The sequence below is a fragment of the Vitis vinifera genome, chromosome 18 (assembly GCF_030704535.1).
Source record: "Vitis vinifera cultivar Pinot Noir 40024 chromosome 18, ASM3070453v1".
In the NCBI taxonomy this organism is placed as follows: domain Eukaryota; kingdom Viridiplantae; phylum Streptophyta; class Magnoliopsida; order Vitales; family Vitaceae; genus Vitis; species Vitis vinifera.
The window spans coordinates 5,655,937-5,673,380 of NC_081822.1; the positions used below are offsets into that span (position 1 = coordinate 5,655,937).

At 36.4% G+C, this 17,444-nt stretch overlaps 3 protein-coding genes across 8 annotated transcripts; 1 reads left to right on the top strand and 2 right to left on the bottom strand.

Annotated features, from left to right (window-relative positions):
• Positions 1 to 1,488, bottom strand: LOC104882497 (transcription factor bHLH30). Of its 3 annotated transcripts, none has more exons than XM_010666095.3 (3): positions 1,047 to 1,488; positions 725 to 883; positions 1 to 638 (listed from the first exon to the last, which is right to left on the bottom strand). In XM_010666095.3, exons 2-3 carry the CDS (start codon positions 878 to 880, stop codon positions 168 to 170), a joined length of 627 nt encoding a protein of 208 aa, XP_010664397.1. In that variant the 5' UTR covers positions 881 to 883; positions 1,047 to 1,488; the 3' UTR covers positions 1 to 167. The 3 variants fall into 3 exon arrangements, with proteins under 3 accessions (XP_010664397.1, XP_010664396.1, XP_010664394.1); XM_010666094.3 differs by having other exon boundaries at positions 725 to 880; positions 1,047 to 1,487; XM_010666092.3 differs by having other exon boundaries at positions 725 to 922; positions 1,047 to 1,487.
• Positions 1,489 to 4,955: 3,467 nt separating this feature from the next.
• LOC100250519 (uncharacterized) lies at positions 4,956 to 13,194 on the bottom strand. 4 transcript variants are annotated; one of them, XM_059734926.1, is made up of 8 exons: positions 12,223 to 13,194; positions 11,731 to 11,896; positions 11,513 to 11,604; positions 11,384 to 11,426; positions 11,194 to 11,250; positions 10,990 to 11,044; positions 6,514 to 7,115; positions 4,956 to 5,142 (listed from the first exon to the last, which is right to left on the bottom strand). In XM_059734926.1, the coding sequence occupies exons 2-8, from the start codon at positions 11,872 to 11,874 to the stop codon at positions 5,110 to 5,112; spliced, it is 1,026 nt and encodes a 341-aa protein (XP_059590909.1). In that variant the 5' UTR covers positions 11,875 to 11,896; positions 12,223 to 13,194; the 3' UTR covers positions 4,956 to 5,109. The 4 variants fall into 4 exon arrangements, with proteins under 4 accessions (XP_059590909.1, XP_059590910.1, XP_010664400.1 ...); XM_059734927.1 differs by lacking the exon at positions 4,956 to 5,142 and adding an exon at positions 5,934 to 6,426 and having other exon boundaries at positions 11,731 to 11,867; positions 12,710 to 13,191; XM_010666098.3 differs by lacking the exon at positions 4,956 to 5,142 and adding an exon at positions 5,934 to 6,426 and having other exon boundaries at positions 12,223 to 13,191.
• Positions 13,195 to 16,421: 3,227 nt separating this feature from the next.
• Positions 16,422 to 17,175, top strand: LOC100255697 (uncharacterized). Its single transcript, XM_010666100.3, has one exon. The coding sequence runs from the start codon at positions 16,540 to 16,542 to the stop codon at positions 16,927 to 16,929; it is 390 nt and encodes a 129-aa protein (XP_010664402.1). The 5' UTR covers positions 16,422 to 16,539; the 3' UTR covers positions 16,930 to 17,175.
• Positions 17,176 to 17,444: the final 269 nt, after the last annotated feature.

The following is a 17,444-nucleotide window of genomic DNA, read 5'->3' on the forward strand; positions in this document are numbered from 1 at the left end:
TTGTCTGGAAAAACATCCTCAAGACTCTGAATATTAAACGAGTGGAATGAGGTTGGAAATGGAAATAGCTAACGTTGTTGTACAGTTGTGTGTATTAGAATTTAGAAACAAAATACAAAAAGGAAAAATTCAAAAATCTAAATCAAACACTGGTATTTGATCAAGGGTTAAGAAGAAGCGTTTGAAGTAGAGAAACGAGGGCGCTTGTGAAGTGGGAACACCCCGGTGGACCCAAAACCCGAAGCCCGATTTTCCACCACAGCTTTCAATGCCCTTCTCAAATTCCCAAGTTCAGCCTCCCCACCACCACCCCACTGCATCACCACCACGCTCTTCGTCCGCCCTCCCACCGTCGCCATCTCGGCCCGCACCACCCGTGCCCTCACCGAGCCAATTGCCTGCGTCAGATCCCGGTTCAAACTCGGTCTATCCTCGCAGCACAACGTCGCCTTTATCAGCCTCTCATCTCCCTCGTAGTACCCCAAAGTCACCTCGTCCGTCTCTCCAGGAAACGTCCACGACTCCGATCCACCGCCGCTGCAGCATCCGTCTCCGTTCTGCCCCGCCACGTCAGCAGCGCGCTTCCTGAGCTCCGTCACGTGCCGAACCACCTCCGCCAGCAATGACGCCTTGTCTGTCTGGAGAGAACAAAGTAGTTGAAAATGTAAGAGCGTGCGACTAAATTAGCCTTACAACGCCGCGACAAAGAAAAAGCATCACTCACTTTGGTGGTGTTAGGGAGGAGAGTGCGGAGAGTGGAGAGGTGAGCGTTAATTCGCTGTCTGCGCCTCCTCTCAGCCTCGCTGTGGCTGTTGCATGCAGCCGTCGATTTTCCCTCCACCCTTGTTCCTGAATCCCCATCCTCCAACTTCAACTTCATCTGCTGAACAGGTTCATAGTAGCTTTGAAACGGAAGCATTTTCTACCCAAAAAGCAAGATTTAAAAAAATAATAATAATAAATGAAAATATAAATATTGAGAGAAATGAAGAGTTTCTACACATGGCACATAAAAGAATCTTAACGATGTAAATATTGAATGGAACCTCAATTAATTGTTGTAGTAGAAGATATGATAGGGATCAGGGAGCTCCAAGATGAAGATATAGTCTGTCTGGAATAATGGAAAAAACCCCTGACTTTTTGAAGAAAGAGGAAGAAGGGGTTGCATAGAGAAAAATATATTAGGAGAATTGGAAGCTCAAGTTGAAGTAGTAGACTTGTAGTGTACTGGTTGTGGTGGTAGAAAGTGAAAATGAGAGGTGTTGGAGAGAAACCACCCCCCCTTTTCTTTTTTTACCGGGGACAGTTAAAAAAGGTGAACCATTGCCCATTACCCATTACCCATTAACCGAGGAATAGGACCAAAAGCTAAGATGGGTAGAAGGGAAGAGTGAAGTAATAACAGGGTGATTGCAGAGAGAATGAGGTAGAAGAGTATGTGAGATCACACTTGGGACTTGGGACTTGGGATTCATTTTCGAAGTACATATCTAGACTCAGTTGTTTCAAATTAATTATTGACGACGAGTGTATTTGATAACGGTGGGTGTAGGAGCATTTGATAATTCTGAGGTGAAATGTCCATTTGTTTCATTCATTCTCGTTTATCTAGTGGGGATTTCACTGAAAATGCCTTCATAAAGTGGAGCATAATGCTCCATCCTAATTCTAGATTTGGTCACAATTTCCACACCTAAAGGACTTATTGGCGTACGTAAACCTGTGTGGTTGTTGGTGGGTGTCCTTTCAAGACCCAACGTGAATAGGAGTGTGTATCAACTATCCACCACGCTTTTTGTGCACATAATGAAAGATCATTTGCAAATGGCAATGTAACACGGCAAAAGTAGGTCCGAAGGTGGAAAAGAAAGGTAGTCGGAGTCACACTCCAAACTCCATCGACGTGGATCAAGTGAGTGCTGGGTGGTGGTGCTGCTGCTGGAGGAAGGCGTGGAAAGGCGAAACGTGGCACAATCACTTTCAATGAACAGTAACATATTACGGCGGCGCCGACAGCTTTTCTAAGGGAATCAAAAGTGACAGCAGCGATTATGAGCCGACAACACCCCCTTTGTGCCTTTGTCACCACGCTATATTTCACCCTTTTTTTCTCTCTTTGTTTTTTTTAGCCTCGGCAACCATGGTCACCTTCTCCACCGTCCGTTCTTGAACCCACTCTCATTCCTGGCCCTTCGATGTCTTTCCTTGCTCTTCATCCTATTACTTGGTTCTCCTCCTTTTCGCTTCTTTCAACCCAGAAAGGACCCCATGTTGGGATTCATGACAATCACAGCAACATTAGCAAAGGTTCGTTCGAGAGAAAACGATTCAAAGTGGAAAAGGAATCCGATGTGGGATGGAAGATTTTGATGAAAATGAGGAAGGGAGCGCCTTATGTTACGTGTTGGTTATTATTCCCCAGCACATTAGCAATAATAATATTGATGGCAATTTTATTTGTGGATTTTTGTGATTTTAATACATAAAACAGTCGGTGAATAGTTCAAAGGAAGCAAAATATAAGATGCTTTGTCCTTTATTATGGAATGTATCCGCCGGACGTATCAATTCAAATTTCAGCAGGTTGTCTCCTTCCACAGTGCCATCCCAGAGCCCCTAATTGTATGCAGAAGCATGCATACATGAATATTCATCCCAAGTTCTGTTGATACTTGGAATGCTTTTTCAAGAAAATCAATGTTACTTTCTCAAAAATATATTACAACTAGAGTTGCATACAATAATAGATTGCTAAAACGTGCGGCCTGTTATGATGAATTAGTGTTGAATGAGGAGGGACGTCTGAACGCTCAAAAACAGGTGAAGAAAGGCAATGCTGGCTCTGGATGCGAGGCCCCCACAGCACCATTTATTATAATGAAAAGTAAAGAGTAAAATCAACATCTAATGGCAGGCAAGGAGAGACAAGGAGGTCAGGGCAGGGCAAGGCAGTGCAGGAACAAAATTCCTAATTCTTGGCTACCAGGATGACGTCTACATACACACTGCAAACAGACAGGTTCCCATCCCTCATTCTGTCTTGCACTTTGGGTCCACAACTGTACCTGCCTCCTTTGTCTTCATCAACCAAGCTTCAATATTCATGTGAGCTTCTTGTCAGACCCCCAGATCAGGTTGGTTTGAGTTCAAATTTATATATGCTTAATGGAAATATTTGTTAGGGAAGACATGGGGTTTAAGGCATGAACAACCCTTTTGGTTCACACCCATCCCCCACCCTACCTATTAGGCTTTTTACCTTCAAAAATTAAGAGCAGGAATGAAAAGAACGGAAGGCCCCCAGCAAAGACCTGATGTCCTTTTATATTCCATTCCCTGACCCTAGTGTGGGGCCTAGTCTCTTCAAAATTGACCACCATCCATTTCTCTGATGAGGATTTCTTCACTAGTTCAGACTTTTAAAGGCTGGGGAAAGCAAAGATATGGGGAGAGGAAAGGAAAAATGCAGAGAGAATGGTTGAGACAAAGCTTAAAGTAACCAGGAATGGGAACAGTAAAAACCTTACTGTCCCAATACCCATACCCCACCCCAGTCAAATATGTACAAGCTACTGAAAACCTTCCCTTCACCATCCATGCTTATGAACTTGGCTAACAAGTGATAAGAATGAATTTCCAAGATCTACTCAAGAAAAGCAATGAAAGAAATAAACAATGTTTTAAAAATCAAATTGATCATTAAATCGAAAAAATTATCAATTCACGATTCATTGATTAAATCATGATTGAATCAGTGTTGTTATAAATATATAATTTATATATTATTAAAATTTAAAATAATTATAAAAATTAAAATTAAAATTTATATATTATTTAAAAATTAAAATTTTATTTGAAAATCATAAAATTATTTACAAATCAGAAAAAAAAAGTTTGAAATTAGAAATTAAAATTAAAATCAAAATTTTAAATTTATTTTTAAATCCAAAACTTATTTTAAAATCATAAATTTATTTAAAATTATAACATTTTCATGAATTTAAATTAAAATAGAAAACATAAAATAATGGATATAAACTAATAAGGTAAATAAAATAATAATAAAAACAAAAATAAAAAAATCCATGAGGAAGTAAAAGGACAACTGAAAAGGAAGGGGGAAGAGAGGCAGTGCGTAATAGGAGAAGAGGAAGAAGAGGGTGGTGGGGGCGCACGCTTGGAGCATATTCGGAGCAGAAGAAGGATGTGGTGGTGGGGTGGGGGTGGGGTGGCGCAGGCTGGCAACAGAAGATGGGGCCAGCTGAGGCTGGAGGCGCACGCTAGGAGCAGAAGGGTCACGACGGCTGAGGCGGAACTGGAAATGGGGAAAAGAGAAGGGGGTTTTTTTGAACTGTTCGGTTCAGCCAAAACCAGCCAGGTCAACCTGTTCCGGCGGTTTCGATGCTGGTTCAAAGGCTGCCCGAATCAAATGGATGAATCAGACCAGATTCGTGACCAACCAGCAGTCGAGCCTCTCGAACCGAGATAAAATGATTAAACAATGTCAGTTTTTTTTGTATTAATGAGATTCTATGTCATAAACTTTATCCTTCTTCCTTTACTTAAACCCTACAAGATAAAAAAACCTACCCCATTTTGAAGCTAAATTAGAAGTTTCTAATTATTAAAGTTAGGTTATAGAAGAAATTGAATTTAAGTCAAATATGTTATTAGAATCTTAGTAAAATTTGGATTTGTTTAGAAAGCTTATAAATAAGACTAATTGATATAAATCGAGATAAAATAATTAAATAATATCAGTTTTTTTTACTTAATGAGATCATAAGATTTCTATCTCTCTATTTTTCTATATATATATATCCGTCGTCATAAACCTTATCCCTTGTTCCTTAAACCCTAAAAGATAAAAACCCTACCCCATCAACTTGATTGTAGACATCCATGTTTGTCTAACATCACCAAGGGCCAAAGACAAAACAGGAACTGAAACATTCCTCAAGGAGTGATTCCAACTCGCATGGTGTATGATCTAGACATAAAATCATGGTATGAGTTGGTAAGACTATGACACAGTAGTCTGTATCATAATTTTCCTTTTACACTACATGCTTGGTTTTGGTCTATGTGCACACCACAAAAGCAGCATCAGATTGTAACCAACATCAAGATTAAGGTTTCCTGCAACAATTTCAAATGTAAGACTTTTGACATCAAATTGACACCTTAAAAGGGAGGAAAACTGAGAAAAGCACATACCAATTACAATATTCAACTATTATGAAATCAAAAGTTACTAGTAACAGTTCATACGAGTCAAACTACTGTTGAACCAAATAATCCATGAAGTTCTTGAGGATAATCTCTTTCCTATTGGTTACATCTTCATGTACAGTATGCTTCAGTGCATAGCATTTCATCAAATTACCAGAGATAAATACAACATTATACCATAAAATTGAGCACAAAATATCATTGTACTTGGACAGAGCCAAATCATAATTAGTTTGTACAACAGAAGGAGATCAATGAAATTTTCACAAAGCATTCAGTTTCAACAACATATCCATGACATTCAATTAATTGCAGTAACCAATATTTGTATTTAATATCATCCCATTGCTAAGTCTTTGCCATTATAACTAAAAAGATTAATAAAAATTACAACCATTCACAGTACACAATTTATTGGTGAGAAGTAGTTTAATCCTTGACACAAAAAAAGATTGTATAAATATTCCTAGTTATTTCAGCCAGTTCAGATCATATGTTGAAGAGAAACCATGTTTTAGATTTTTTTGGAAGTTTGTGAACCATAGGATCAGATATGGTCTTTAATCATTGTGTGGGCATATCAGCATGTCGTTCATGTGTGTGTGCGCATATGCATGCATGTGTGTGTGTGTGTGTGTGTGTGAAAGAGAGAGAGAGAGAGCTCTTACTCGTTGAAGATTCTTCAATCACCCATCTACTGAAAGTAAGTACCCATATTGGGTTAAGATTAACATTGCCTTCACAAAGTCTAACAAAAAGGTAACAACACATAGTTCAATTCACAGAATCCAGACCCAACATCCAGATGGGATATTTCAATTCATATCAAGTTAAGATTAACATGGCCTTCACAAACCTTATGTGCAAGCCTTGCACTGGACAAGAAAAAAGGCAAGGAGCATAAGTCCAATGACCATGTATTCAAACTGGGTATAAACAAAAAATTCTCACTAGTCACACAATGATGAAACTTGCAAAAATTAGTGGACCTATACCATGCCACTGAACAGAAAACTTTCTGAGGATTTTAAAAGATACCTAGCTAAGCTAAGTATGTCCATTTCTATCAAACGGAGATCCAGAAGGAGCAGTGAGACCAAGGCTCCGCATAACTCTCATTCTCCGTGCATTGAGTATGTGAGACTTCCTTGAAGATATTTTTTCACTAGTCTTCCTTGTTGAAGATGTTGCCTAAGGACAGTTTCAAATTTATGGATCAACATGTGGTAGAAGGTACAAGCTTACAGAGAATGGGAAAAAAAAGGAGAGCTTACTAACCGTGCATGGGCTATTCGAATTGAGCTTCTTCAGCATGTCATCCTTTTTAGAGGTTTTCCTTTTTGCTTCCTTCTCAGTGCTTGGGCTATTTAGCTTGAGTTTCTTTTGTGCCCCATCTTGTTTCAAGGTTTTACTTTCTGATGCCTCCTCATAGCATTGGCTACTTGGCCTGCGTTTTTTTTGCAGTACACCATCTTGCGTAGGGGTATTGCTTTGCTCTTTTGCATCAATCAACTCAAGTTTCTTCTGCACCACATCTTGCTTAGGAGTTTTTCCTTTCGCTTCCTTGCGTGCACTTGGGCTATTTGGCACAAGTTTTTTCTGCAACCCTGCATCCTTAACAGTTTTGCTTTTTGCTTCTTTTTTAGCATCAGTGCTTAAGCTATTTGGATTGTGTTTCTTTTGCACCCCACTATGCTGAGAGGTTCTGCATTTTGTATCATCTTCATTGCTCAGGCTAGTTGGCTTTGGTTCCTTCTGCACCCCATTTTGCTTAGAGGTTTTGCATTTTGCTTCCCACTTGGCACTTGGCCTCTTCAGTTTGAGTTTCTTCAGTTCCCCATTCTCTTTAAAGGTTTTGCTTTCCACTTCCTCAGCACTTTCTGTCAGCAAATTGCCATTCTTTACCATCATTTGCTTTAAATTGCCAGGCAATTGTCTTCTTGGAGAAAACTTTGCCTGGGACCATTTATGTATGGAAATGCAATGCAAGTTCAGAACACAAACTCATAAAAAGAAGTGCAAAAATGTAACCAGCCACAGCTCAGAAAAGTTCAATTATCCACCAAGTTATTCTTCTTAACACTAAGCTGCTTTGTTCCTTCAATTTTTTTGAAACATTGACCTTAGAAATTTTAGCAACGAGATCAGCCTTCCATGCTCTAGTTCCTTGAAAACTTACAGCTGGATGATGTTTTTCTGAGGCACCAAATGTCTGAAAACAGTTTTATATATATTGCCTTTGCAGTCATACTAGAAAATAAGCATATGGTTTCCAAGGAAAACAGGATGCTAAAAGATCAAAACCAAACTCACAGTTTTGGAAGCTTCTATTTCCTGGTTGTTTTCAGTTCATTTTTACTTCAAGTTTTCGTCTTTAGCAGACTATTCTACTTCTTTCTGCACAACGTTGTTTGACCAATTATTAGATTTTTCTTTTTTTTAAATAAATTATCAATTGAAACAAAACGCTAATGAGTAGTGATGAGATGAACAACGATCTATGGTATATGGATGCAAATGAGTATCATTCCAACACAACTATGAGGTGCTGGATATCCACCACCCAAAATGTAGACACAGGAATGCAACGCAACTATATTTAGAATACATAGTTCTCTGTTTTAAGTAATTGTGATTGTGGAAAAATCAGAGCTTTATTTTAGGTAAAAAGCAAATATATCCAAAAAAAAAAACAAAGGAGAGAGTAAAATTGTGAAGATATTAATAGCTATACCATGACTTCTGTGAAAAAAGGTACCATTTCATTAATTCTTCTCCACATTTTTGGGTGAACATGAGTTCATTCTTTATAATCCAAGTCTCAAACTAAATCCATATCAACAAGCCAATTAGGATAATGTTGAATGGATTAATCCTAAACAAATATCAAGTCAACAGATAACTGCAACTGCATTTGAAAGCCTGTATTCTATAAATTCCATATACTTATTTTATCATTACAAAAATAGATTACACCAGTAACCGGAAGATTTGGTTTTCATCCACACAAAATAAGGACAAGAGGAAGGCCATTGAGCCAAGTTATAATTCAAGATGAGGTAAGTTTGCCACATAATTCTTTCTAAATCCATTGAACTAAACACGGTTTTAATATTTTAGTAGCACTGATTTTTTTTTTTAGACAACAAGATCATGTATTAAGATGCACCCAAAAGGAGGGGGGCACCCTATGTATTCAGGTAGTATACACAGAAACAACCCAAAACAAGCAACAAACAAAAATGGTCTACACAAACAAGGGAAATCTAACCACAATAAAGAGCATCTTAGCAGTGATTGTATTGACCAGCTCCAAACTGATGAGTATCAAGCATATTAGGTGAATAATAGGATGTAAGGAGAGGCAGCAGTGTACTTATTTTAGGCTGGCTAACTGCATGGAAATTATAGATCCATGGTGTTTATCCTTCTTCTCTACTTATGATTCTCATAAAATTGTCCATATGATGTGTCAGCCATTTGATTCATCATCTAGCAAAGATATCCACGGTTTGTTATGTCATTGTAAGTTTGTAGCTAGAAACAAAGATGATGTTGGGTAAACTATTTTGCAAGTATAAATGCAATTATAATCAAGAATAACATTTATCAAGAGATTATCAAGTCAACTTGAAAAATGAAAATTACATCTCATTTCCACCAGCTATTCCACATTTGAAAGCAAATACAAAACAATTTCAAATGATACTACAACTTTTGATAAAAGAGCACCCCCCAATCCCAACGCTCAACTCCTATTATAATCATAAGATCATGCCTAAAAAAACAAAAAGTACCACCTCCACCTGGCCATTCCAATACTCAGCATCCTAGATTGATTAAGTGGCCAATATGTTGTTAACCATGACCACAGCACCGCTTTCTTCTGAAGGAAGTAAATCTGGTGTCCTAAAAGTACTAGAATGCGTTGCAGATCTAGGCTCCAGACAATTGGAAGCTTAAATATCAGAAGTACACCTGATCTACCAAACTATCAAAGAAAGCTGTTCCATTAAAAATGCACATGGCCGAGTTGGGTCAACTTTTTTGGCTTTCAGTCTCACTTAAATTCAGCATGGTTACGTCAGATGAAATTGAATAGCCCAAAATGGTTATGGTAAGAGATGCTCCCTCCTGAGAGTAGCTAGATTTCCATAGCCTTCATTAGTTTTGCTGGATCTATTTTTTTTCCTAATCAGTATGCGGCATACCGAAAGAATACCAGTGCCTCACCCTTCTACTTTGTGCAATAAATTTTTCATTAGCACAATTAAGGGATGCATCCTTGCTACAATTTGAAGAGAGATCATGCCATAAAACCACCAGTGTCCCATATACAACAAAAAGCAAGTTTACTTGGGAAACCTGAGATTGATTGCCCATATTTCTTTATTATTCCTCAACTTATTTTCTTTTCTTTTCTGTTAATCTCTGTGTTAACTGGTTTCTGTCTTGAATCAAACCACTTGAACACCTAGAACACCCAAAGCACCTCAAATCCTATTTCCAATGAGGCAGCATCCTCCCCCCCACTCTTCCAAAAATAATGAACCAAAAAAGAGGAACAAAGAAAATCAAAGCCTTGCTGCATTCTCAAAAAGGCACTCTCCCAATAATCATCAGTAAAAAGGAGGGGAAAAGGAGAGGAAAAAAAAACACATACAGCCAAGAGAATCAAAGCCTCGATTGGCCCACCTTGCAAAAATAAATTCCCCACTTGATGCAAATAAGGTAAATAATAACATAAATCCAATATTGACAACAACAGTGCCAGAGTACATTAAATATCTTATGCTAACAACACATTGGATCTATTAGCTGTGGACAATAAAGGAAACAACTCATTGAAATACCACTTCAAACTTTGGGAATCAAATTGAAATGGAACTGATTTAACAATTACTTTAACTGGGAGAGAAACAATCTAATGATTTCACTAATTATAAATGAATATAGGACAACTTGCCTGTGAGATATCCTCTAATCCTAGCATAAAAAAACCATATTAATCAATTTAACGCATTTGTTGCAAGAATTATTAATAGTGCTTACAATTATTTCTCTACCAGAACACATAATGTCCTAGTTGCAATACCATGTTTATATTTAGTTCTCTGCCCTTAGGTCATAGCAAAATGAAATTTTGTAGCTACTTAAAGAAAAGAATACTAATATGCAGTATTTCCATGGTTTGATGTTATGTTAATCTAGCTACTAGAAACCATATAAAAGTGGTGTTCTATGTGTGGATATGGTAAAGATTTTCTTTTAGTATTGCTTTACAATCCCTTCTAGCATAACCAGAAGTTCCATTCAAAATTTTCATCAATATTTATTTTATCAGGCATCCACTTCAACAACAATATGATAATAAACATATATATTTTGTTAAAACCTCATTCCTGGCTTATACTGCAATGTTTCTGTCCTAACTACAAAACCCAAAGTACAATTAGATTCAACTAACACTTATTAGATAGGCATAACTGAATTCAATGTTCAACTAATAAATATTAACACTATGAATGCAAAGGGACAAGTGGTCCAAGGAAAGAGTAATCATAAAGAACACAACCCATACATTAAGAAAAAATAGCCAACCTTTGGACTTGGATCCTCGCGTTATTAGCTAGGCATAATTGTATTCAATGTTCAACTAATAAATATTAACTCTATGAATGCAAAGGGAGAAGTGATCCATGGAAAGAGTAATCATAAAGAACACAACCCATACAATAAGAAAAAATAGCCAACCTTTGGATTTGGATCCTCGCCCCTTCGATCTACCACACTTAGCACTAGGAAGATCCTACAGACATCCAAAGAATAGGAGAAGCTATTAACCCCAAGCATCTAGAACCGTTTTCTAGCTAAGGAATGCAAATTTACCACACTAATATCCTTATTACAAGTAGCATGAATGAAAGGGGAAGGGGGGGTGTGGTGGGGTGAGTTTACCTGCTCCAGAGCCTTCTGAAATATTTCTCTGTAACTACAATTATTCTGCTTGAGTATCTGAGATTTCAAAGATATGATCTTAGACATGATAAGTTCTAAGGAGCTAGTGAAAAGAAAAAAATAGATGTGCATAAAATGAATTTTAACAGCATCATAGACTACATGAATGAGGTTATGTATTGGAACTTACATTCTCAAATTCAGAACGACATTTCATTGGATCCACATACAAGCTGCAAGAGACACAAGATTTCAAACTATACAAATGTAAAAGAGCCGTGAAAACAGAAAACAGTCAATCAAGGATAAAGCCACTCACTAGTTATAGGTTCCATACACACGAACAAGAACTTCATCCTCTGATCTATTACCAGGTTTATTGCTTCTACTCACAGCATTCTCATTAACAACCTGTCAAATAGATTAGTCAATAAACAGAGAAACTGTTCCGTACAGCTAAGTTGGTGCCAAATATAATCTGGTGGTATAAAAATATCATCCAATGACTAAACCATGCAGACATTGCAATTCAAATACCTGAGCTGGCCACCATGATAACCCACGGAGCCTGACCCATATTAAATCCCCAGGCAAGACCTTTCCCCTCAATTGATCAGCTGCTTTCTCTTCCTCTTCCTTGACAACATGACTTTTACTACTTGCTAGACGTTTACCTTTCATAATTAACTTTGTAGCTTGTTATCTATTTTGCAAGCAAGTGCATCAGAAAGAATTACAAGCACAACTCACCGTCCACATGTGAGAAATTTAAGTAACAAAAATAAGAATTTTGTACTGGTTTATACTGTTTTAAATTTGGGAAAAAAACAATAATATACAGTGATGCAATCATGCTAAAAGAGTCTTAAAGAAGCGTATTATTAAAATGCCGGAATAGACTTATAGACACTTAAAAACCCATCTTCCGTTATTTACAAAGCATAAATGACAACTCCCTTGCACTAAATATTTAACACCATCCCAAATGCAATCATAATTGTATAAAAGGAAATTAAATATCTAACTTACCATGAAACACCAAAATTTAATCCACGAATTTACGCAAAAACTTAGGTGGGGTATTTGTTTCAATAACTATGGCCACCTAAGGGAAACCCAATGGAAAATCATAAGAGGGTTCTCTCTTGAAGGCCTTGATCTTAAGCGCCACCCCTAGCAAGAAAAGCCCTTCACCAAACCATGCCATAAAAATCCATTAGAGGCCATAGTCTATAAGGAAACCCATTGTTTGTGGGTATCATGGAGATATCTGTTGCACTTCAGTTGATTCTAAATGAAACCCATCAAACTATTTTCAAAATTCATTCACGTCAGTGTCCTTTTGTTGTTTCCATGGAAGGAGAAGGCAAGTAACAAAACTAGTGGCTAGTGCAGATTGTCGTATACTTTCCCAGACCCATATCACACCAACAATGCCACAATATTTTGAGATTTTCATGAGGCAATATAGCCCAACTGCTCATAAAGAGAAAGCCTAGGGAAGAAGGGTACTTACAGTAAGCTAGATTGGGGATGTAGAAAATATTTGCTTCGGACCCAAAGGGTGTATTGAAACTGGAGGGAAGAGAGAGTAAAGGGCCAGCCTTTTATGGGCTTCTGTCACTTCCTGATTTGACGCCGCCCCTTTCTTCCTTCGCCTTTCCCACCCCTCTTTCCTTTTTCGTTTTTTCGGGAAACTACTACTGTAGATCAAGGGAGTCCTCTTTCTGATTTTCACCCCTCAATGCCCTCAACCTTCCCTAATTTCTCCACAATCGACCCTCAAGTTTTGGTTATTTCATTTTCCTTCGCCCCACAGAACGGCGTCGTTCCAAAACAAGCAGTAGAATGCTGAAGTCTGCTCGACTGTAGCAGAGAATTCCCGGACGCCGCATGTCCTGCGCCGTTTCGACTTCGAAGCGATCGAGATCTGAAACGGCGCGTTTTGGCAAAAAAAAAAAGTGCAAAAAAACCCAACAATGGTGGATGATGGATCATCCATTAACAAAACAAAACCGCACATTATTCTATTGGATGATTAAAATAATAGAAACCTTGGATAAAACAAAATATTAGCATTTCGTTTTGTACAATACTCACATATAAAAAGCTCCGACCTTTGTGAATCTCTTTGGAACATTTTCCAAAACTATTCTTAACACTAGTTTTCAAAAATAATTATATAATATTTTGAGAATGTTTTCTATTTTTTTAAATTAATTTTGATATGTGATACTTTATATTTAATCGTTTTTTGTAATTAGTTTTTTTTAATATCTTAAAACACTTAAAATATGGTTTTTTTTAAAAAAAAAAAGAAACCTTATTTTTAAAATAATTCTCAATAATTAATAATAAAAGGTATTCTTTTTTAAAAAACTAATAGTCCTCATACAAAGTGGTTTTAGATTTTGACTAAAGACGACGATGAGTGGGTCTAAGACGATTTTTCATCTCAATTTTGTTTCGTTTATTTATATATATTCTCTTCCACACGAAAAACAATTTTAAACAGGATGGAGTGGGCTACCCATCCGCTTTACCCCGTTTAATCTTTTTAAAAATATATATATATAGTTTTTTATTTTTTATTTATAAAATGTTAAATTGTGTTAAAAATAATTAAAATGTATAAATTAATAAATATTGTAAATATCTATTGTTAGCCCAATGATTCTTTAATCAGGTTTTGATAATAACAAACCATGGTTGAGTTACTAATTGGCTTGATTTATAAAGAATCTCAGGTATTATTTTGAAATTTCATCAAATGACCTAATGGATACAAAACATTTGGAAAACATTTAATCATATGAAACAATTATAAGATGAATGCATAGATGCACTTAAGTTTTACATTTCATTTCATGCATCTTTGGGAAACTCGATTTATTATTTAAAGTTACAATTTTATTAAAACTCGAGTTTTATCAAACGTACCTTAGGCAAAACATTTCAAAATTGACATATTAGATTACCTAAATATTTTGCCTAAGTGTTAGAAAGGAAAAAAAAAAACATAAAAAGATTGGTTTTCGAGACCAAAAGGCTAAATTGATCGAGACACTGGCCAACCAGTTCAACCGACTAGGGAACCGATCGACCAGTTGCCCTTGTCCAATCGAGGTTCGGTCGAGGAGTGCTGAAAACACTCTCTCTCATCCAGTAGTCTTCCATTCCCAGTTGAGGTATCCTCACGACCTCCAGTCGAGGTCCGGTCAAAGTAGCAATAACTTGCCAAAACATTAAATGCCCCAACGGCTAGTGAACCGATTGACCCCCAACTCGATCGATTGAGATTGCTTTTTGTTTTTCTTGACTCCTGAGGTTATAAACTTATAAATTGAGAGTTTAACTTCATTTATGACATAAAGAACACTTGCATTCAATTATTTATCACTTGTTATTACCTTAAAAGCTCTCATTTCTTTATTGGTGCATTAAATCTTCACTCACATATTTTAGTGCACCATTGTGAGTCATCCTAACTTTGATTTGTATTTGAATTATCATTGAACTAAATTGAGAGATTCATTATTGTAAAAATTGAGTGTTAAAACCTTTAAGTGAGTTGAATCTTGAAGAGATTGTGTAAGAGTCAATTGAAGTCGGAATCTAAGTGTAAAGAAGATTGGAAGTTTGGTTGAAGCTTCAAGTTAATGGAACCCTCACTCGGTTAGGAAATTAAGGAGAGTGGACGTAGGTAAGGAAGTGTCGAACCACTATAAAATCTGAGTTTGTCTTCTCTAACTCTATCTCTTTATTTTTTGCTTCTATTATGCTAATTTGTTGTGTTGGAAAAATTTTTGAAAAACTCAATTCACCCCCCTCTGGGTGTTTTTCTCATTTAAGTTTAACCTTTATTTTCTCATCTATAATTTTTTTTTTTTTATGGAAAACAATATTTTATATATGTCAAAATTTGAAAGAAAAAAAAACAATTATAATAAAATTTTATTTAACATAATATATAGGAGGGAAATTTTGAAATCCATAAAATGTGAGAATGACATTAAAGTATAAGCAAGGTAGGAAAAGGTAGGGTTTAAAAAAATTTCTCCCAATTTACCCCTATTTTCGAAATGATTTTCTTAAACATGTTGACCACAATTGCTTTTTGGCTTAGATTTAACTCTAGACTTAATCAAAATAAATTGTGTAACACTTTCAGCTAAAAAAAAATTATTTTTTGTTTTTTGTTTTGGATTTATAAGAACTAAAAATATGGTATTTTCAAATACATCGGTTAGTTGTTTCTTGCTATTTTTATTTATTTTTCTTAAAGTTATTTTAAAAAATAATTATACAAATATATAAAATAATTAAAAATAAAACATTAGATATAAAATATATTTTTAAAATATTAAAAACATGTTAAAAGTATTATAAATTTTTATTGTACAATAATTGAAGAACAATTTTAAAAACCTATTTCTAAAAAACTATTTTTAAAAATTATCTTCAAAAACTATTACTTGGCTTTCCTTTCTTTTTTTCTCTTTTGAACTCTTTGCAACCAATTTTTGGACTTGTCTTCACATTCTAACCATGAATGCAACATCTCAATCAATTTATTTTCTCTTTTATTGGCTTGAAAACATGAATTTTTTGAAACAAATGATTAAAGACGAGGTTTCTACTGCAAAATCATCATTAAAAGAATGATTTTTAAGCATAGGACATATAAACCCCACAGGAGAAACAAGATGACATCCAATTATATTAGCATCATTTGATAAAGTAAGCCAACCAGCCCCATATCGCCTGGGTCAGCCCAACATGCGCCGGGGTGCACGGTTTCACATCCAATTTCATCGCAGCGCATCGTCCTTCCTCAGATAAACCCCGCAGTTTAAACCCTCTTTCTCTCTCTAGAATATCAGGTGCGAAGTTCTCTTTTCATTGTTGCCCCAGATTTTTTCTTTTTTGGATATGGACTTATCAACAACATTGAACTTTTATATTTCAAATCTAGGGCTCTTCCCTCAATCATTTTTACACTCTCGCTACTTTGCTCTTCTTTCGCCCTCCATTTGGTTGCGTAGAAAACGAAGAGAAAGAAACGAAACACAGTTTTGGGGGACTTGTGTTTGTCTCTTGTTCTTTCAGTTTATAATTGTCGTTCTTTAATTGGGACATAAGTAAATAAAATTGAAATTTCAAAATTCTTATTTCCTCTCTTTTCCATATTTTCTGAATCACCGAACAGAGGCTTATTGATTCCTGTAAAACCCTGAATTTACTCTGCATATCTATGTAGATGAATTGAAACCTGTTTTAAAATTTTCATTCCTACTGACATCGTGTGATGGGGGGTTTCGTATAACGATTGTGCTTTCAGCAGTAATGGTGGATATATGGTGGTCGCTATTAGGGGCAGCCATACCGGCTGTAGTAGCTGGACAAGCCCTCAGGATGAAGAGAAGGCGGGCAGAAGAGCAGAGCTTGACGAGCTCAGGAGGGCGTGAGAAGAGGTCGGATGACAATTTTGTGTGCGAGAGAGTATGCACGTCCAAGAGGATGCTGAAGAAGGTTAGTGCACTTTCTAAAGACCCAACTCCTGATACTTGTGTTACAGTATGCGGGGTTTCTGAGATTGATGCCTGCACGGATGCTTGTGCAAGAACTGTTTGTGTTAACCAACACCAAGTGCCCAATTGGAATGATATTTGTCTTAGGAGGTGCCAAAGTGAGTGCCTTAAGCTCTCTAATTCCAATATTGCTGCTCCCTCATGAATTCCTTGAGTCTTTTCTATTTTTCCCTTGGATTTTGCTTAGGAAGAGTGAATTGATGATACACCCATATTGATACGTCTCAATTATTCATTGTTTTTGACATGCTGTTCTTGTAGTTTCTTTTGGAATATGGGTTTTGAGTTTTGTTCTACTGGTGTTGGAGTATTTTTTTTTTATTCCTAGAGAGCCATGGTCGAAGAGGTGCATGTGTTCTTGAATAAATTCAATTGCATCCTTGATGTTTGATATTGTTAGCCTCCACTATCTAACTGCAATTTCTGATTCTCTTGCCTCACTCTCTGACTCTTAAATCAATTACATAGAATGCCCAAATATCTGCATTAATTTTCATTTTAATGTGGAAGTACCATTTGTTTCGTGAAGAAGTTTAGAAGCCCATGTCGGAGTTCAAAGAAAAGTATTCTCCTGAAGTTGTGTACCAAAACCTGCAAGCACTGAATGCCCTAAATGAACAGAGTGGGTACAGTTATGATCCAAAGGAAGAATGAATTCAG